The sequence below is a fragment of the Phoenix dactylifera genome, chromosome 14 (genome assembly GCF_009389715.1).
Source record: "Phoenix dactylifera cultivar Barhee BC4 chromosome 14, palm_55x_up_171113_PBpolish2nd_filt_p, whole genome shotgun sequence".
Taxonomy (NCBI): Eukaryota; Viridiplantae; Streptophyta; class Magnoliopsida; order Arecales; family Arecaceae; genus Phoenix; species Phoenix dactylifera.
The window spans coordinates 6,569,601-6,590,925 of record NC_052405.1 but is presented as its reverse complement, the minus strand read 5'-3'; the positions used below and the strand labels follow the sequence as shown (position 1 = coordinate 6,590,925).

At 36.2% G+C, this 21,325-nt stretch overlaps 2 protein-coding genes across 4 annotated transcripts in view; one reads left to right on the top strand and one right to left on the bottom strand.

The window, feature by feature from the left end:
* The first annotated feature begins 4,135 nt into the window (after positions 1–4,135).
* Positions 4,136–14,361, top strand: LOC103712380 (chitin elicitor receptor kinase 1). 3 transcript variants are annotated; one of them, XM_039133461.1, is made up of 12 exons: positions 4,141–4,979; positions 7,656–7,695; positions 7,806–7,810; positions 7,950–8,111; positions 9,142–9,329; positions 10,799–10,888; positions 11,804–11,897; positions 12,006–12,157; positions 12,233–12,324; positions 13,244–13,379; positions 13,759–13,857; positions 13,955–14,361. In XM_039133461.1, exons 1-12 carry the CDS (start codon positions 4,304–4,306, stop codon positions 14,117–14,119), a joined length of 1,899 nt encoding a protein of 632 aa, XP_038989389.1. In that variant the 5' UTR covers positions 4,141–4,303; the 3' UTR covers positions 14,120–14,361. The 3 variants fall into 3 exon arrangements, 2 of the variants coding, with proteins under 2 accessions (XP_038989390.1, XP_038989389.1); XR_005514766.1 differs by lacking the exons at positions 13,759–13,857; positions 13,955–14,361 and adding an exon at positions 12,707–12,872 and having other exon boundaries at positions 4,136–4,979; positions 13,244–13,354; XM_039133462.1 differs by lacking the exons at positions 13,759–13,857; positions 13,955–14,361 and adding an exon at positions 13,539–13,733 and having other exon boundaries at positions 4,137–4,979.
* Positions 14,362–15,518: 1,157 nt separating this feature from the next.
* LOC103712408 (phospholipid-transporting ATPase 2) overlaps positions 15,519–21,325 on the bottom strand; it is a 45,469-nt gene continuing 39,662 nt past the window's right edge. Inside the window, exons 20-25 of the mRNA XM_039133460.1 lie at positions 18,268–18,385; positions 17,899–18,072; positions 17,673–17,724; positions 16,753–16,880; positions 16,515–16,665; positions 15,519–16,427 (exon numbers count right to left, since the gene is read on the bottom strand). Of these exons, the coding sequence (XP_038989388.1) occupies positions 16,098–16,427; positions 16,515–16,665; positions 16,753–16,880; positions 17,673–17,724; positions 17,899–18,072; positions 18,268–18,385 (953 nt within the window). The 3' untranslated portion in view covers positions 15,519–16,097. The remainder of the gene's footprint in view (positions 16,428–16,514; positions 16,666–16,752; positions 16,881–17,672; positions 17,725–17,898; positions 18,073–18,267; positions 18,386–21,325) is intronic.

Genomic DNA, 21,325 nt, shown 5'->3' with positions numbered 1-21,325 from the left:
CTCGGGGTCAATCTCCGCATAAAGATCTCAAGATTTTCACTATATTTCTTGTAGTAATTTTACGAGGTTTTCTAAGTTGTTGACCTTGAACTTTTCATGTATATAAAATGAAGCATTTTTTCTTTTTTTTTTAATATTATGACAACTCCGCTTTCTTAATTATTTCCCAAGTAACTCATTAAATAATCAATGCTCTCCCCTCTTTCAGTTCGCATATGAGCTCAACTCTCCAATGATTCAAGCCATTAATGATTCATTGGTCGCAATGATTGGTACAATGATTTAGCTTTGGTGGACAACCACATGAAATTATTATTTTCAATATACAAAGTCCACACTTTCTGTACTTGAGATTGCATGTCGAAAGTATAAAACACTAATATTGCTATACTTGCTAATTTAAAATTGAAAAGAAGTGATTCTTCATAAAAGAAACGTCGTTGCCAACCAGAATTTCAAACTTCCTCCTAACAGATAAGAAGAGAAACTGAAACATCTCTTCATTAGGGAAACCAAATGGTCAAATATTCAAAAACACAAATACTTCTAATGGATAAGAAGAATAAAGAGTTATTTTCAAAATAAAATTCTAACAAGATTTTGCTATTTACAAAATAAATAATATATTCAAATTAATAAATTTATATGTGTTTCTATAATGCTATATGATAGGTAGAGAACCGTTAACCTATAGTTTGAATATATCTTATTAGGCTCGATGAACAAAAGGATTAAATCTTAATCTTGCTAATAGATTGTCTGAAAAATTATATTTACAACATACTTGAGTATTGGTGTTTAAAAGACTACACTTTTAAAGGTGATGCACTTTATCTTGTATTCATAATTACTTCTAAAACTTTACAGTTAAGCCCATAGAAAGCGACCCCGACTTCCACACTTGATAAGTACTTTTGTTCACTACAACACATATGTTTATAAGCTTGTTAAAGACTTAAAATCTATCCCACCAATTCATATGAAAGAAAAATTATATTACCTCATTGAAATGGAATTTGTTCTAAATTCTCAATTTTCAAATATTTAATTTACCTAGGAAATGTAACCACGTTACAAATCCAATCGGATAAAACTATGTTTAATTTTTTTTGAACTTTTGGCTTAAGATATTTAACTGATATCACTAGTAAGAGTAGATGACAACCATTGAAATTTTACTTATTGGTAATAATCTCATTGCTCTTGAGGTTTCTATATCTTCACTCCTGATATAGCTTTAATTAGTAAGAGGGTCAGCTTGCATCTCATCAATCTATAGATATTCTAATATAACTTTACCCTTTCTTACTATTTTTCTAATTTATCGTACTAAATATCATACAAATCACACGTATAAGAAGAAGTGAAATTATTATTATCGATAGTTCTTAAGAGATACATCGTATCCTTAGAATATCCTTTTCCAATAAATTCTCCATTTTCAAATAGGATTATTTTATTGGATTCAAAAATAATATGAAAACCATGATGACTTAACAAGAATATAGAAATAAGGCTCTTTCAAATTTCAGGAATATGATGCACATTTTTTAGAGTGAGAGTCATCTCCGATGAAAGTTGAAGATCAACTATACCATATCCAACAATTAAACTTGTAGTTGAATTTCAATATAAAGTTTTATCATCATTTTCAATAACTTTGTAGGATTTGAATACACTCCTACAACAAGTCACATGGCAAGTTGATATGGAATCAACCCACTGTGCACCATCTACATTAAACACGAAGGATTTTGAAATCATTGCTAAGTTGATTTTCTTCCACATTATTGGCTTCATATATTTTTTTTTTGGCTTTTGAGATACCTGCACTTTTTAGACACATGACCAATCTTTTCACAAATAAAACAAAGATCCTTCTTCTTTTGTTTTCTCTTCTTGAAATTATTATCTCTCTTGACAAATTGTTCCTTTTTTTATCATGCCTTTTTCTTACCCTTGTAAGTTATTTTAGAACTATTGGGCTAAATTGTGACTACTAAATTCACATCGTTGGTGCCAAAATTGGAATGACTGATTTGATTTTGTATTTCCTCCAATTATCTCAAGCATGTGTCTTTTCCTCTATTTGAATATGTTGAAGTAATTCTTTCTAAGTATGAAGATGACTTTTATGCTTCAACATTTTTTGGTAGTTTCTCCAATTTGGAGGTAATTTGCTAATAATGGTGGACACTTGAAAATTCTCGACCATTAGTTCTCTAATTATGGTGATGTCTTATTCTATACGGATTATTTCTTGAACTTGCTCCATAACAGGTTTCTTATCAACCATCATGAACTCAGTATACTTGTTAAATAAATGTCAAATAGGTTGTTAGATGCAGCACCCAAAATCATGCCTCTATAAATATAGTCATCCTCCAACAATTTGAGCTGCTTTGGCATGTAAGAACCATCTTCTAAACAACTTCTTTGACATGGTATTTAAAGCACTTGTAGCACCTTTTACATGATAGGAAAGAAATGGATTTTGAGAAGCCATCTCTTGAAATTGTACCCATTAAATCGATCCAGAACTTCAACTTCATGCGTACGAACTTTGATTGTCATAGAGGAAGCTATTGTAGAGAAAAATAATTATCTTTAAACTATTAGATACTTTATGTACCAAATTCAAGAAAAACCTGCAAAAATAGAAATAATTTACGCTATGCACATCACTTAAGGAACTTTTTTGAAGACATTTATTCCTCCACTATGCAAATGGTTTTGTGAAAATGATTGCTCCCAAAATACAAAGCCCACACTTTTTTTAATTTAGGCTGCACTCTAACAGTATAGAACACCAATACCCATACACTTGCTAATTTGTAAGAGGGAGGAAGAAAGTATGGTTGTAAGAAAGAAAAGCATGCTTGTAAACATGAAGAACATTATCCAAAATATCAAATTACATTGTAATTTAAAAAGAAATGACTCTTCATAAAAGAACGTAGTCGGTCAAAATTTTAAATTTTCTCCTAAGGCATAAGAAAAGGAAACAAAGTGTCTCTTTGTTAGTAAAACTAAATGATCAAAACTTCAAAAAAATAACTATCTTTAATGGATAAGAAAAATAAGGGGTTATTTCGAAAATAAAAATCTAATAACAACTCTCTTTTTTGTCTCTCAAAGTACTCAAATAACCAAAGCTCTACCTTTGTTTTGTTTTGATGGAAGTGCAACTGTCCGATCATCTCTTCCATTTCCCACATACAACTTATGTGAAATTGCAAAGCGCCCTGCCTGTCGATAAAATTTATTAGAAGCATAGCTTATCTTGTATCCCAAACAAGAAAAAAAAAACCCGTATACCTTATCACGAAATGAAAAATTAATTAACGATAAATAATTACGGTTTATAACGCTACAATTCACCAACTCGTTATAATTATTTCTCTAGGGAGGTTTCCCAACTAAGCAGTCGCACATCTGGTGGTACATTCAGTCCATAAACTCCCAACGCCCCCCTTTATATATATATATATATATATATATATATTACTAAAAACGGCTACTCATGTCATATAACTCACATCCTGCCAAATCATGGAAAAGTAAGAAATACAAAGAAGAAGGAACATCTGAAGCAGACGTCCAAAGAAAATTTCCGGAGTGTCGGGCGACAAAGGAGACGACCCAGTCTGCTGCCCTATTACCTCCCTAAACGTGTGTGCTGTCTGAAAGCCGCCCATCATCTGAGCCATCCTATGAGTCTCTCGGATAAAGGGATGACCATCACTAAACCTATCCGCCCTCCAGATCCAATCGATCACCATAGAGAAGTCTCCCCTGAGGTACATTCGCTCGGCACCAAGTACCAACCTCGTATATGATATATCCTCCCAGGCTGCCCGCAGCTCAACTCCGACTACTGTAAGCTCTGGCATGCGCCGTCCTTCTGCTGCTATCATCCTACCAAAATGGTCTCTGATCACAAAACCAACCATTTCAATCACACCATCCACGCCACCCTTTGAACCACACTTCCATTTGCGAGCTAGAGAAGGACTGTGTTTACACCATTTTATCTCATCCCCAACCTAACGGTCACAAAAGGCGCCAAGCAAGATACCGTGTTTCCCTCGGCCGCATAAAAAGCTTCCATCCAAACCCTCCATCCTCCGTATCCCAAGCCATCCCAGCCTCACACCATTTTAAAAGAAAAATAAATCCCCGGGTCGTCGTCAACGGTCGCGGGCGCCGTCGCGACTTCCTCCGGTCTCTCCCCTCTCTCTCGCCATAACTCCAAGAAGAACTGGAGAAGTCTAGGGTTAGGGTTTCTTCTTCGCTGGCGAAGATGGCCGTATCGAGAAACCCTGAGCTCGAGCTAGGATTTCGATCAATTTCCTCGATTCTCTTCGTCCTCCTCCTCCTCCTCATCCTCCTAGCTTCGTTCCCTCTCCCATCGGAGTCCTCGTGCCGGTCATGCGACCTCGCCATCGGCTCCTACTACATCCCCAAGGGGTCGCAGATGGACATCGAGAACATCTCCTCCCTCTTCGACGATAACCTTACCGACATGCGCGACTACAACCCCAGCATCAACAACACGGACTTCATCCCAGACGACTCCCGCATCAACGTCTCCTTCACCTGCGAATGCCTCGCAGACGGCGCCTTCCACGGCCATAACTTCTCCTACCAGACCCGCTTCGGCGATACCTACACCACCATCGCCTCCACCAACTATTCCAACCTCACCACCGAGGCCGCTCTCGAAGCCTTCAATTCCTACTCCCCAAATACGATTCCGGACAATGTTGACATCAATGTCGTGGTTAATTGTTCCTGCGGGGATGCGGATGTGTCGAGGGAGTATGGATTGTTCGTGACGTACCCGCTTCGGCCTGGGGAGAATCTGAGCTCGGTGGCGGCCGAGTGGGGGTTCTCGAAGCAGGAGGTTCTGCTGCAGAAGTATAATCAAGGTGTCAATTTTAGTGCGGGAGAGGGGATTGTCTTTATCCCAACGAAAGGTCAGGTTTTTATTGAATTTTGATGCTTTTTGTGCAGGAAAGATAGGATCTTTGGATTTTGGAACTTTTTTTGCAATCAGAATACTTACATTTCTTTGCTTCGTGCTACTAGTTTTAGATGATCCTTGAAGTAATCGGGTACCTGGCTGTTAGCTTCATTTTTGGGGAAGGGGAATTTTGATAAAAGATTGGATTGTTTGGCTAATTTGCCTGATCAGTTTCAATGTATATAGTTCATAAGGGGTACTTTCACTTGGTTGGCTATCTCAGAAGTGTGCATACTGGGAGGTGTGTAGGAATTTGAACTTTGGCATTTGGAGAAACAAATATATGGAGTGGCTACTGAGTTTTGGCATGGGATAGCTCACTTTGCCGGTTGCTGGAAGCAGTACTATTTAACCAAACAGTAGGAAGATCTTAGAAGGGAGGGGGAAGAGGTACATTTAGATGTCTTATGTAAAGAAAAGGACTCTGAAATGGTCATCCACCATTGGTCTATAATATGGAGCAATAGGACCTGTACAAATCAATTAGATATGTTAGACATTTAGGATGATTCATACATATCTCTGTGTTAGTTGCGAGAAGCTTGGATTGAAATGAGAGGAGGGGAAATGGGGTAACGGGTGAAAAAAAAGAAATACAAGGAATATGGTACTAGGAGCACCTTGCGTACCAATGGTGTGTTAGAGAGTTTAACTGAAAAATTAAATTGCACTATGCGCATGATATCTAACCTTATTGTTATGTTATGCTCGCAAGGAACTACATAGTAGTTGAATTTTTGATAAAGTGAATGAAAGTTGGTATAACAAGTTTCTTATGAAATACAAAATGATCAATATACAAGTTTTGTTCTTTTTTATTCAAAACAGGATTACATCATTGAAGGGTCCCCAAGCTACAAGCTGTAAAAATTAATTTTTCTTAGCAAATGTAGAATTGCATTACTGTTTGCTCTTGTCTCATATGCTTATATATCCTAGAATTGCAAATCCAAGTCAGCAACAAGTTCCTTAGTTGTTTCTGCTGATGATACCCATAACTGTGTAACCAGAGTAGATATTACGGAACTTTAACAAAGCAAGTGAAATAAAGCTGTGAAAATTCAAGTTTTCTGATTCTATCGAAATCACTTGAAGTTAATTGTAAATTCAGCATCCTCTGGTAGGTCAATGTTCTAAAATACGGTGCATAAGACTACATGTGTGGCTACAGATGTGTATGTGGTCCTTTCACCCCACTGCGTACCCTATATGCAGCTCCTATATGCGTTCGGGCCCCGTATGGGCTGAAAAGATGGTTCACTTAGCATCTTTTGGATATTAGTATTCTGCAGCTGTAAATACAAGACACTTATTATTGTGTCAGCATATATAGCTCTTTTGGCATTGTGTGACTGTCTATATCACTCTGATGTAGGCTCATACGAATAAGGCAAGTTCAAGCTAGTGGTTGGGTTGAATATGGGTTTCAAGTGGGCTTCATATGTGTATATTAGCAATATGCATATGTCAATTGCGCTATAGTTATTTTTAGTAAGAATTAAGTATGAAGCCGTAAGCACTAAATGCTAACTGTTATTGCTATTAACATTGCTATTATTTGTAAAAATACTGCTGTTATCATTGCATGCAATGCATTTATTTAGTTTCAAATATTTAAAATACTTATTGCATATGCACTGGCATTTGGCCTGCATAATGTATATGCGCTTTGTGTTCCCTTGACCGCTTGCATAATGCATATGCACTATGCAGCCCCTTGACTGCCTGCATAATGCATACAGCAGTTGTCTTTTGAAACCATGACCAATGATGTTAGGTATGTAGATTTTGATCTTTTCTCTTCAAGAAGTATGTTTTAGTTGATGATAGAAGATTATGGGAAGCGGAATACATGTGAATGTTAATGAAAACTTGTGCACTCTTTAATGTTGGACAGAGATACTTCTTTTTTATCTGAATCAGAGGGATTACAATTTAAAATGGTGGGTTCATTATGGAGAACAAATCCAGAAAAAATAGTTTATGGGTGGAGCAATTAATGTATTTCCATGGTGGAGGGGGAGAAGGGTCTTGAGCTTGTTTGGTTTTTTTCTTTTACTCTTCTTCGTTGTTTTTGGCATATTCTCCAAATGGATGTCTTTAAGTTGCTGGATGAAATCTCTATAATCAATTATTAACTACATATCTGTGCAATTCCTACAGATTTTCCTATCAAAAATAGTGATTCTATTTAAAGGATTCAGTCCCACAAGTCTGGATAAGATCCTTTAAATGACACTGAGAATCTTGTTCAAGGGGAAAAAGAATTTGATTTATTGCAAGTAGTTTGCAGGTCTGTCATACAACAAATGGTTTAAACATTGTGCTTCCTGGTAGCTTACAAATGGATAATGCCTGGCACAAAGAAGGTTAATGCTGATTTTACATGCAAATTTTATCTGGAGGTCTATAGTTGTTTTTCTGTACTCTTTCTTGCTTTGTTGGAAGTTCTTAGTAGATTCATTTTCTCTATTTTAACTTATGCTTTTGTCTTAGGAAAGTCCCTTAGACATTGCCTTTCAGGGCTCAAGTTTGAAACAGAGCTGTGTTTCAATTTTATAGGTTAGCCTTTTTCATCGGTACAAATTGGAATCAGTTTGCTTAAAATTTTTGTGTGCTCTTATTGCAGATCCAAGTGGAAGCTATCGCCCCCTTCCCCCTCCATCAAGGTAAACAAATGTTGTCTGTTTCTTAATGTTCTTGAATTTTATAAATTTCATCCTTAATTTTTCCTTTTCCCTAATGTCAGCATGCAATGCTCTTTTTCCTTTTTTTGCAGCAAAAGTAATCAAGACTTTCTTGATCGCTTGTATTGATGATACATGTCATTGTTGATTACAAGATTGAGAGGAAGAAATTCTTATGTTGATGCTCTGTAACTTGTGATGTGGAACTCATGACTTTTGGCATTGAATTCAACCAGGACTGTCAGCTGGAGCCATTGCCGGAATTTCTGTTGCTGCACTAGTTGCTGTTCTAGTATTTTCCATTTGTACATATTTTGGGGTGTATAGGAGAAAGAAGGGGAAGAAAGCTTTATTGCTTCCATCAACATATGAACATAATGCCATTCTACATGGACATGGTAGTTTGTCTAACTGATATTACCTTTTTCCCATGTTTTTTCTTTTCATCTCCAAGGTGGAACTGGAATCTGATGCTTTTGTGCAATATCCAAGGTTCTGAATGCTTATCTCATTAAGAATCTCAGGTGCATGTCTCCAGTTTTTATATTAGTTGCTTTAAAACAACAACTCTGGTTTGCTTATTTATCTAGATCCCAAGGCATATACTTGACCTGTAAAAGGGCATTTAATGTTAGGAAGAAGGTTAGGTCTTATTTTCAGTACTTTCTTGGCATAATTCTTGGTAGGCTGATATGCTTGTTATGCTGATAGACCAACAATGACTCGTATTGACTAGAGAGATGACTATCATTGAACTTGGGCTTAATTTGGCAACAAGTGGCAAATTGTGTTGTGCTTATGAGTTTTTTTGTATGACCTTGGATGCATTCTAATCTTTCTTGTCCGAATGCTGTCATAATATGTTCAATGAAGAGGTGATACATCACTTGAGCCCTCTGCCCTATATAGTTTGATATGCCTTGATGTGAAATAGTGGCATCCATGGAGCTTCTGATGTATCATAAGGCAAACAATGGAAGTAATCTTGACAGATTTGACTAAAAGTTTCTGCTTTCCTGTAATCATACAATATTTGCAGTTTTTTGCCAGTTTATTTGATAGACTAATTAATTGCCTACTCTTTAATCCATGGATAATGGAGTCTTTAAATTAGCCAATTTCTTTTTGACTATTTGTATGGGATCAGATTGATCTCAAGCACTTTCAGACGTGGTGAAGAAGTCAAAATGGAACTTGAGGTTCACTAGCTCATTTTGTGATAAGCGTGCATCTTTGGTCTCTGAGAGAGTTTGCTCCAAGAAATCTAGATGACGATGATTACTACTACTACTACTACTACTAGTGCTACTATTAATTTGAGCCAATAGATCATATGGTTTGTTGGACTGTGCCTGCTAAATGTCTGGCTCCTTTGCTGAGAAACTTCTGTAAGTTGGCTACTAAAGATTTGTTCCTTATGCAATATAGGTAGTGCAGATGCCTCAGATGTAACACCTCAAGAGGGCAGTGGTTCCCAGCTCCCAGGATTTGCCGTGGACAAATCAGTAGAGTTTTCTTATGAAGAGCTTGCTGGCGCTACTAATGATTTCAGCATGAGTAGTAAAATTGGTGAAGGTGGTTTTGGTGCTGTTTACTATGCCGAGCTGAGAGGAGAGGTTGGTTGCACCATCATTTTCATATTTATGTGCAGGGACTTAAGCTGTTTCCTTGTCCATGTGCAATTAGTTTTCCCCCCTTTTATGATTTGATATCTTCTTCTCCTTCAACTAAGAAATGGATACGACAAGATGTTGAAATTGCAAAGAAAAGCAGATAACTTTTATAAACTGATTATTTTTTCGAAGAACATAAAAAGTAGCTCCAAGATATAACTTTGAATTTTGGTTTTCTATTCTTGTCAAGCTCTAGCCAATTCTTCTCATTTTAAGTCTTCATCACTTAATCAACAATATCCACCAACCATCTGATACAAATTCTGCATTTTGGTGTTTGTTTATCTTTGTAGATATTGCTTTAGTGAATTTTTAACACCTTGACGATCAACATTATCATTGCCAATACTTTGGTGATAGCATGAACCATTTTCTGGGACATATTAAGATTCTGCTAAAGGCAATAGCCAGTGGACTTACTAATGTTAAGGTTGTGTTACCTATGAGTTCATTGTCATACTTGTCCTTCATTGTAATATGTTAATTAAAAGATTATGCCATGATATTTTGTTGGTCTGAATATTTTGAAAATATCATACATACATGCATGCACATACGCATTTAGAGAGAGAGAGAAAATGGAATGTTCTTGAGAGCATTTGGCTGCAACTCTTTGCGATGAAAACAATAATGGCCTGCTCAAAAAGAAAACCTATACTGTTGATCATGAACTACTACATCTATATTGGCTAGAATTCAAAGTCATGTATTTCTTATTCCTTTTACCCATGCATCAAATGGATAGAAAATGGGCAAGTTTATGGCGTGATACCAGGTTTTGATTCGATATATAGTTTAGAAGCATCCAAAACAGCTAAATATTGAGCTGTATAAGTTTCAAAATATTTAGATCAATATTAAACTTTGTAATTTATGTAGTCTATAATATACTTTTGCTTGCCTTATTGCTAGCATTTATTTTGTATTTTGGTGCCCCTTGATACAGAGGCAAGAGAGCACAGAAATAGATAATTTGTTGGTTTCTGGATATTTTACATCATAGATCATGATCTGGTCTAGATTTTCATTTTGGGAGGGCCATCATTGATTTTCATTAGGAAGCATTCAAGGCTAAATGCTCTCACTTGCAATTCCAGCTTAACACTGCATGTGCATGCATGCTAGGTTACATATTATTTCCTTAATTTATTTCATTTTAATTCTTTACTTTGAGCCTGGTAGATTTAAATGTTATACATTTTGTTGCTTGACCTCAACTTGCTTATGATTGATCCTATCAACTCTCTATCTGTTCATGTGGATTTTAGTATTTTTCATGTGCAATATAATGTGAATCTGTTCCTCACTATTCAGTTCAATGCTCCCTTATCTCTCTCTCTCTCTCTCTCTCTCTCTCTCTCTCTCTTTTTGTGAACATAATGCTTTAGTTGTTTTGTACTCATTTCTTGCAGAAAGCTGCAATCAAGAAGATGGATATGCAATCATCTAAAGAATTCTTTGCAGAACTGAACGTTCTGACCCATGTTCATCACTTCAATTTGGCAAGTTGACTACTCTTTTTAGCATGCTGTAACATATATCCTTTTCTTGGGAGAATGAACTAGACCAGCAAATGTCTATTTAACGATCATGGCCAAATGCATTTTCGTTTCATTTGTTAGCTCTCTCTTTGTCCACTCATTAAAAATATGATAGTCTGATATGATTATTAACTGACAAAAAATAATAAAATATTCTCTTCTCCTCTCTCTTCTAAGATATCGAGAGTAAGCTAGCATGCTGGCATCTCTCTCTCCCCCCTTCTCTCTCTCTCTCTCTCTCTCTTCTTTAAAACTCATTGTAAAAGAAATCTTTAATTGTGATATTAATTTCTAATGCAACTTGGAGTCACATTGTCCCCCTTAGCTTGCTTTTCTACAGTTCTTTCTCTCAGTTCTCATACAAAGAACTTTGGACTGCTTGCGACTGTTGATGAAACTATTATTACCTCATAGCAGCTTTTGCATCCATATGAAATTGTGAATTCCCTTGGATTCAGGTGTTTCAGCTTTAAAAGTAGCTGTAATTTGTACTTTAATACTCATTTTGTTTCTTATTTGCTTCTGCTTTGTTAATAAAAAAAAAAAATTGCATTCTGGTGGTCAAGCATATTGATACAGTGCATCGAATGAACTTACACACGAGGATTTTCTCTTCCCCTAATTGGCCAATTCTATGTTAATTTGACGTCTGTTTTTTCCCCCTCTTCATGTGATTCGGTTGCCTTATTGATATTTGGCCTCATTGTAGTAATATCATTCATTGCTTAGATACTGGCGAATTCTTTGTTAATTTGACATCTGTTTTTCCCCTCTTCATGTGATTCAGTTGCCTAATTGATATTTGGCCTCATTGTAGTAATATCATTTATTTTTTAAAAAATATTTTATAATTCTATCGCTTATGCTTAAATGCAGGTGCGTTTATTAGGCTATTGCATCAAGGACTCTTTATTTCTTGTTTATGAATATATTGAGAATGGCAATTTAAGCCAACATTTGCGTGGGTCAGGTAAATGCACCGGTGCACATTTCTAGCATCCTCAAACTGCAAACCGATTTATTTCTTATTAATCTATAAACTAAGTTTAACAGCTCCTACTGATGTATCCGCTTTCAGGCAGGAATCCACTGCCATGGTCTGCTAGAGTTCAGATTGCTCTTGATTCGGCAAGGGGTTTAGAGTATATTCATGAGCATACAGTTCCACAATATATACATCGTGATATCAAATCAGCAAACATTTTGATAGACAAGAATTTCCGTGGAAAGGTTGCCATTGTTCCTGTCACCTGGAAGGCTGAACATCCACATGCATTTTATAATATTTGTGTGCTTTTCATGCAGGTTGCAGATTTTGGGTTAACAAAACTTTCTGAATTTGGAATTTTGCCAGATCCTACTCGTGCTGTTGGAACATTTGGTTACATGCCTCCAGAGTGAGAATTTTATTCTGACATTTTTAATAATCAAATTGTTATTATGTGTCACAGTATGTGCTAATGTTCTTTTTGCTTTTCCATACCCCTGATTATTCTTAATCCCTTATATTTAAGTTGGTGAACGGACCTTGCATACCTTAGAAAAATGTGGGTACCAAATCCATGTGATTATTTAAACTATGGAACCCTTTTAAAAATGACTTTTTTTGGACTTGACAGCTGCTTCAGTTTGTCCTGAATTATCAGTAGTATCTAATAAAAAGGAACCTGCTGAAATGGAATAGACATATCTCATCATATTTCTTCACTTCTTCTTTGGCCTCCCTCCTTAAATTGGGGTTAATTGGTCTATTTTCCTTTATCCTCAAAACTATGGCAGATTTGGGTGGCAACAAAATAATGCTGCGACGGCATAGTTCTCAGTAACTTCCAAGTTGGTGGTGGTGACAAGATGACTCTTCTGCTCCTAGAGCAAAATTTCACTGCTTTTTCAATAAGAAGATTTTTGCATGAATATAGTGGAGCTGTTCTCCTCGCTTTCAATAGTATTATTTGCTACCTCTCATCCATTCCACTGTTCTCTATGAAATCTTGAATATTTTAGACTTTATATTGCTTACTGGATGCTTGGTGTTCCATATAGCTTTATTCCATTGTCCGGTCAATTGGTGTAAGCTATCCCAATGAGTCTGGGGTGGAAAACTACAGTTTAAAGATAGTTGCATATGTTTAAGTTTTCATCCATCCTCCCTGTTTGGTAAATTCTTGCCAGAAATTGTCATTACATTGTCTAGCTGTAATCAGCAAATACTTGTATATTACTTCTTATATTAGGAAACTTTACTGAGAACCATATTCTGGCACTGTATGTCCTTTTTTTGGGAATTTGAACATATAATTTGCAATTTTCTTGCAGGTATGCTCAGTTAGGTGATGTCTCTACAAAAGTGGATGTATATGCATTTGGTGTTGTCCTATATGAACTTATTTCAGCCAAAGAAGCTGTGGTGAAGGCAGGAGCGGCAACAGAATTTATGGGCTTAGTTGCTCTGGTCAGTATCTCTAATCGTGTTTCCTTGTAATATTATTACTAGCTTTTCTTCTGCTTGATGCTTCTCTCTTGTATGAAAGCTAAAATACTTGGCTTCCTCCAGTATTACTGGTTGGAGTATCGGCATTTCTAATGCTGAAAGCTATCTATCTGATTGTAGGATCAGATTTTTGTCATGGCACAGTCCATCTTTTTGCCTTCTTACCTCACAGTGGATCTCTGCTGACAAAACTGAACCTTATGGCACATGGAATGCTGGACTTTAGTTCATCACGCGAGAAATAAAATTTTTAAATGGAACTTAGTATGTCAACCTTTTTTTTTTCTGCTACAACCGATGACTAGTATATTAACTCTTTATCCTATCTTTTATCCGACAGTTTGAGGATGCTCTTAGCGAACCCGATCCGAGAGAGCATCTGCGAAAACTGGTTGATCCAAGGCTAGGTGACAACTACCCGATCGACTCGGTTTATAAGGTGCATACGTAGCTCACCGTAAAATGTTTAACCAAATTAATCTTAGCAATCATTTCCTTCTATAACTATTTTCTCTGTTTGTTTTCTTTTTTTTCAGATGGCCCAGCTTGCTAAGGCCTGCAGCCAGCTGGAGCCTCAACTGAGGCCAAGCATGCGATCCATTGTGGTTGCATTGATGATACTATCATCCTCTACCGAGGATTTGGACATTGATGCCTTATATGGAAACCCAGCTCTCGCCAATCTCATGTCAGGAAGGTAGGTTAGTTCATGCTTACCTTCTCTGCATGTCATGTTTGTGAAGGGTTGCAAGCTTTGTAAGTGGTGCATTCACCACAGCCTATTAGAGGAAATCTGGCCGCTAGCAGTTTGACCAAATGTATTAGTTTCACGATAACCACTGATTGTATCAATCTTTATTTAAATAATCCCATGTCATGAAATTGCATGGTGTTGGATGTATTCAATAAAACTTTCCATAAAAAAGAGAATTTACGGAAAAAATGATTTATCTCTGTGCTTCTGAAACATTTGATGAACAAGAGATACTGTGTCCAAATTCTCAATAATCAGTAAGCAGGCTCTTATGAAAAGTTTTGATGAATGAGGGTAGAATGCTGCAAAGACCACAGAATATTCCAGACTAGGGCTTATAGCCTAATTATTTATTCTCAACAAGATTTCAAGCTCTGCTTATAGGGGTTTGGCTGCATTCACCTTGAAATGGAGGCCTTGGGATGCTGCGTCGGCTTATAGCCACAATGTTGTTATCATATTTTTTTTCGATAATTCTTATAAAAATACTCTAAAAATGATTCTCACTTTAGTAATTACTATATAATGTTACAATCATAATCATTAACATATTATAATTCATAATACTAGATCATATTGTTATGATTCCAACTTATAATAAAAAAAGGAGACTTTGATCTTTCCTGGAGAAGACTGCTCATCAAAATTATGTTGTTTTCACTTCAGAAGTAGGAAGCAAGCTCCTCTCTATGTTAGATAGGATTGTGAGAGACTATGCTTGATGAAGCCCTGATCTGATGAAGCTTAGTTTAAAATTATTTTCAAGCCTGAATTTTAAAATCAAACTTAAATTATCTACTATTTGATCAAAATTTAATTCGAGCTTCATATCGAATAGAGCCAAAAACAAACCTAATCGATCAACTTGATGACCTCAAATTAGGGTGAGATTAATTTGAGCATAATCACGCACTTGCCTGATCGAGCTATGTTGGTTTAATGCTTCGATTGGAATCATATCTTGAGCAACTGGATCTGGACCCCATAAAGCATGCCCTAGCCCATATAATATTTGAGGATGGATAGGTCTATTTCTAGGCCCTTCTTAGGTTGGTCAATCGATCCTTTCAAGTTGTGACTGACACATGCGAATAAGCATCCAGGCGGCTCTGCAATCCAACCCAACAAACCAATGCCTGACCTTGTTTGAACATATGCATTCACACGCATGAGCTCTTTGCTCACCAAGGCGAATCCATAGTGCAATTGACGCTAGAATATATTTCCATGATATACGCCCTTTCTGTTCATTATTTGGGTCGACACAACCCACTTAAGAGCAAAATTTTGGAGCTATGGTGGATTGATAAATATATTTGTTCGCTGGTGATATGCAACTCCTCATAAAATACAGGACATTGAAACTTTGAGCTCTTTGATTTCCAATGGAACTGAAAAATCAATAGATATACATTTCGGGAGCACCATCATCCCAGATCAAAACAATACAAAAGAGATCCAAGCTTGCTCATCAAGTTTTTCCATCACACAAGACCAATCTCTTGCCTGCTGATTATCATAAACCCTTAGCAAAATCTTCATCCTGCAAGATCACAGCTCCTCTTTATGGAGGACCTTACTGAGTGCACTGCACTTGCTTGTCAGATAACGCAGAGGAAGCATAGCAACGGAAGGGTAGACCAAAGACAGGGTCTTACAATGTATCACGACGGGCAAAAGCACAGCATAATACCCAAAAATACAAAAAATCGAATCACATGCGACACCTCCCTGGATTTGCAATTCCTCAATTTGCATCTGAATATCATGTAATGAATTTCCCAAGAGTCATACAACAGGTAAACGTGGCGGCCGTGAAAGTGAAGACCAAGATCACTATAATCTCCAACCCCAAATATGGGGGGCTGTATTTTCAGCACACTCAACAATGGAAAACTGCACCTTTACCGGTGTTGGCCCAAGCCTCAATTATTCTTGCAATTTCTTGAGTAAGATGCCGACAGCCTGGAAGGCTGGAAGAAATCAAATGTTGATGATCCTATGGATCTTCTGGTAGCAGTTGGAGAATCAGATAGCAAGGGCTCATACACAGGGTTCCTATTTTTGGGCTGTGTTATGGACAATGAAGCAACATCCTTCTCCACAGACTTAAGCTGCGACTCGAGAGTTCCCATGGACAAGATTATTCCACGAGATCGCTCTGCCTGCTGAAGTATATTGATTGCACTCGATCTGTATGTATACCGGAAATACTTGATTGCTAGCACTGGGCCCATCCCTACTGCAACAATGAGCTGAAATAAAAGGCATTTGTCAAAAAGCTAGGAAAACTTAAACGGTACTTAAAAGGTAATAAAAAAAGAGGATATGAAGATACTCACAACCATGGTTATCCAGTAGGATGGCTGTTTACAAAGACGGAACATGATAGCATACATCCCAGCTGATGGTATGGTACTAACAATGCAATTGATAACATAGAAGGCTACAAAATTTCCCCATATGGCAAGATGTTGCAAAATTGTGAAGGAACTACACAAGTGAAAGACAAAGTTGTAAGATACGACACAATTTATGTGTGAAAACTAATAACACATATGGCAATAAAATCATGAATACTTCATCTCCAGCGTCACAACAAAAGCCTGCAACCAGATACAACCAGAGAGTGCAACCATTGATAACTCTTCCATCTCACATTTCTCACCAGCATATGCATGCACGCTAATGAAGAAAACGACGAGAGCCTGCAATCATAAGATTATTGCATCCCCAGAAATCAGTCCTTAGAGATAAAATGAACAGACGAACGACAGCTATTTGCGCTATCTACGCTATTTGCTATTGCTGTACTGCTATCAGATCCTGAAATACTTATTTGTAGCCATAAATAATACCAAGAACTTATGTGTCAACCATGAATTGGCACAGGGAACACTTCAAAACCTAAACTATATTGATAACATCAGCTTTTGAGATCATACCTCCAATAAATATTCAAAATAGGATACAATGTACCATACCAGAAAGTCAAATAATAAAGAAAGTGCATGTGTTTACATTAAGGATAGCAGAGAGCAAGGCATCAGAAAAATGTTTGAGAAATTTAGAAATGAGAAACCTATAACAAAAAAATGATGCAATAGAGGCTCAGAATACCACCCTCAAAAGGGAGTTAAATATGAAGTAGTTTTAGAGGGAAGAAACTGAATAATCCCTAGATGAAAGTTCTTAGGAAGGATTTGAGCTCATAAAAGAGAGCCTAATAGTGCCACAAAGGTTACAAGATAACAGGAAGAACATGCCGTCTACATGAAGAAAAAAAAATTCCTTACATTCATTCCCACTTCATTCCAATCATGGATATAAAGAAATATTATTGTAATTATATTCAGTAATATTTTCTGCCTCAGCTTAGGAAGCAGCAACATAAAGGCATTTATTAAGAACTACGATCTCCACGGTTTCCAACAAAGCAGGACTCAGGATGCAGAATCATACTAATCATGCATGGATTATGCAAAAAGATCTACACTCACATGATATAATGACCGTCCAAACCATCCAGCAAAAGTACTTGGGTTCAAGAGCCTGGTTTCAAGACAAACAAAGTTAGCCAATGATGGAACTGTTTATTCACTGATGCAACTTGCAGTCTAGTCTTATATGCAAACAATCTCAGCAGAAATAAAAGGGGAACCATCGTCCATTCTATGCCCAGTGTGATCCAGACAGCTGGCAAGCACCAGAAAGATCTATGCTTACCTTCCAGCTTGACAATAGAATAGAATCTGTGGATGTTGCATCACTGTTTTTTCAGTGAGATCCTTGTCAAGGACACTTGTTAAAACTGGTGTACTTGTGTAGAAGACATTATAAGCCATCAGGCTGACGGAATTGAATAAACTAGTTCCGGATACACCTGAAAATAAAGAAAAACTACAAAGGAATGGAAATTAGCATTAGAAACATGGAAGACTATATGTAACCTATTAGAAGAGTACTGAAGAAAATTGATCATCACACAGGTTCTGATATTAAATGGCACATAAAATATACTAAAAGGAAAGCAGCACATTTTCAAGTAGTAAGAATTTGGGAACAAAAATTAAGCTCACAAGCCATTGGACTCACAGTATTTGTATAAAACATATCACTAGTGACTTGTAAAAGGAATATTGAGATAGAAATGCTGTGCGGTTGTATGAATAACGCCCATGAACAAGTATCAACCTTTTAAGAAACCTGAACTCTGCAAAATCATGCCAACTAATTAGATAACTAATGAAACAATCTCATGTTGTATATCAAATGAACATTGAAACTTTGTTTTTTTTAAAAAAAAAAAGAAAACAAAGAAGAAAGGAAAACTTTTAACAATCTATTGAGAGTAAAGTTCAGTGAAACTAATAAAGATATCATAAGTTTCATGCACTTGGATATATAGAGACTTAAACCTTATGAGCTCCATATTGAGAAAAGTAAAGTTCAAATTCTACTGGTAGATGGCATGAGACAAGGAGCAAAACTATTTACTAATGAAATAGAAAAAAACATGATAAGATGAGGTGATGACAAGCACTTGGTCTTCTATATGATAATGTGTCATAAATTTAGCTTCACATTGACTCTGCAAAACACTTTGAAACATATCCATAAGCTCGAAGTTTCATCAACTTTTCAAAAGTATACCTAAAAATAGATTTATTCAACTACAATAAGTTACCTAACAAGAGCTTTCTGGCACGAGGCTGCTTGTCTCATTCAACCACAATCAAAGATCAAAAGTAATAGTTCGACAGAGTCCATAGCTTCTTGTCAATGAAAAAAAAAAATAGCTTCAAGTCATGCTAAGACCATTTTGGTAACAGAACCAAGATGCATGGTAAGAACAACACCAAGCCTATTGATCTTTAGACATTTAACTTAGCAGAGTGCATGGGGCACTTAGGTTATAATTGTATTTGTAGGACTTGATCTACTAAATTCTAACCATTTGTGGAACTTCTAATAAATTCTAACCATCTTTATGTTTCATTGGCCAGTAAAAGCTATAAACCAATGAAATTTATCTTCTTAGAAACCTCATCCTCCATTGTCTAGGGGCAAGGGACTAATTTTTCTCTCCCTAAAACAGTTTCCGCGTAACTAGTTATGTAAAGCTCTGTTTATAAAAGCAGGAAAGAGACAAACACTAAAAAAAATTCTGGTTAAGTTCATTCTCAAAACTGGCCTTACTAAGAATCACAATAAAGTGTTTCTGATATGACTGAGAATCATTTTTCTTAGTTCCTGATTTTATATGTTTGATTTAGATGTTTACCACATCTAGTATTACATCTAGCATTTGATTGGTGTCATGTGAGTCGAACTATTTCTTCTTAAACATTTTCATTACGCATTACTATTGCCAGGATGTTGTTCAGCAGAAATATGACAAGATTTCTACAGTATCAGAAAACATTTGCATGGATTTGTCCCTCTATATGAGAAAAAGGATACACATAGGCCAACCAAATAAAAATTCACCAAACAAAATCCTACAATTTGGTGGTGTTACCTAGATACTTGCCATGTCTGTTATTGTCCAGGTGTCTTCACGTGCCCTAAATTGACCTACAGTGACATTGACACTTCAACCATATATGACTTAACACAATTTAGTGGAATTAATTGTTCATGAATTTAATGCTACAATAGATAATCAAGATTTTACATCTTAAAAGAATGGACACATAAGTCAAATTATGATGCATAGGATATGGAAAAAAATGATTCTAATAAATTAGACTAGTTATCAAGTTATTAAAATTAAATAAACCAGAAGAAGTATCAAAGAATGATTCTATATATAAAACAAGATATGCCACATTAAAATCATACAAGAAGATCCTCTCTACTTTATTAGTGATCACATACTACTATAAAAAAAAAAAAAAAAGGCAACGAAGGCCATAACTTTCAAATCCACATACATGGGTCATGACCCAAGACCTTACCCAGAAGGGCAAGCCAAAAGTTATTATTTGGAACCCTTCGCCCTATTAAGTACTCAATATCTTCCCATGCATAATTGATGCGGACTTAACACATGCTCATATAGGTCCTCACACACTCCTCTAGTGTAAACCCTGGCATTCTCACCAAAGAAAGGGTCCTATCAAAATCACTAGCTCATTGTCGTCCTCAAAAAGGCTTGTGCTGCAGTGTCTCCTAGTACACGTGGGCCATAGCTGGATTCACTCTAATCCCGTTTTCTAACAACCTAAGATCACATCAAAAGGGCTAGCATGAAGTTATTATTTGGGGTTTCTGGCCCTTTACCAGAGATTTTTGCAGCGTAAAACTGATCTAGGACTAAACACACTGCTTGTACAGGTCCTCACAGCATGAGTGACTAAAATGTTGCTTGGATAACAAAACACCATCCAATATAGCAGGACAATGACTAATATATTGCACATGTTGGACATTGGATATCATATAATATGTTGAAACAAATGTTTGAGCATATTCATTTTGAAGAAATTGAGGAGCTACATATGGAGAAATTCGCTCAACAGGAATCCATATAGTAATAGATAGCATCACACGGTAAGAAGAAGAAGAAGAAGAAGAAGATCACAAATGGTATTTCCTTTAAACAAACACCACCCTTAACTCCATTAACAAATTTGATACTTCGACGGAACTAGAACCTCCTCCGGGAAAACTTTAAGCATATATAATCAATCAGACCACTGTTGTTAAGGTCGAGAATGAGTCATCAATCATAAAATGGGTTGGACTATATTGGAGCCTGGATCAGATAGCAGATCATAAGATTTTTCTGATTTCTTCAAAAATATTTAGAATATATAACAAATGCAAAAAAATGAAATATGACTAAAATAGAGTAATGAATGAAGAGCAAAAAACCATTAATACAAGAAGTCTAGTTTCCGCTAATAAAAACCTATTTTTAGCATGTCTAATGAAATAGACATTATGTTTCATTATTCAAGATATTTACAAGTTTCTATCAACTCAATAATCCTTTGGTTAGAATGTTTTTGGGAAAAAAAGATAATGATTTAACATATGGTAGTAAAAATGTAAAAAAATTGACTCTTATTTTTAACTCCATAAACTCCAGTAACAAGCTTGCTATTTTTACTACTCAAGGCTTATTAGTAATAAGTAAATTAAAAGT

What these genes read in the sequence shown, in the direction of transcription:
- LOC103712380 (XM_039133461.1), top strand. Translation starts at nt 4,304, where the DNA reads ATGGCCGTATCGAGAAACCCTGAGCTCGAGCTAGGATTTCGATCAATT. An exon ending in TGCCATTCTACATGGACATG is followed by an intron (nt 8,112 to 9,141) that starts GTAGTTTGTCTA and finishes TATGCAATATAG; the next exon opens with GTAGTGCAGATGCCTCAGAT. An exon ending in CCAACATTTGCGTGGGTCAG is followed by an intron (nt 11,898 to 12,005) that starts GTAAATGCACCG and finishes ATCCGCTTTCAG; the next exon opens with GCAGGAATCCACTGCCATGG.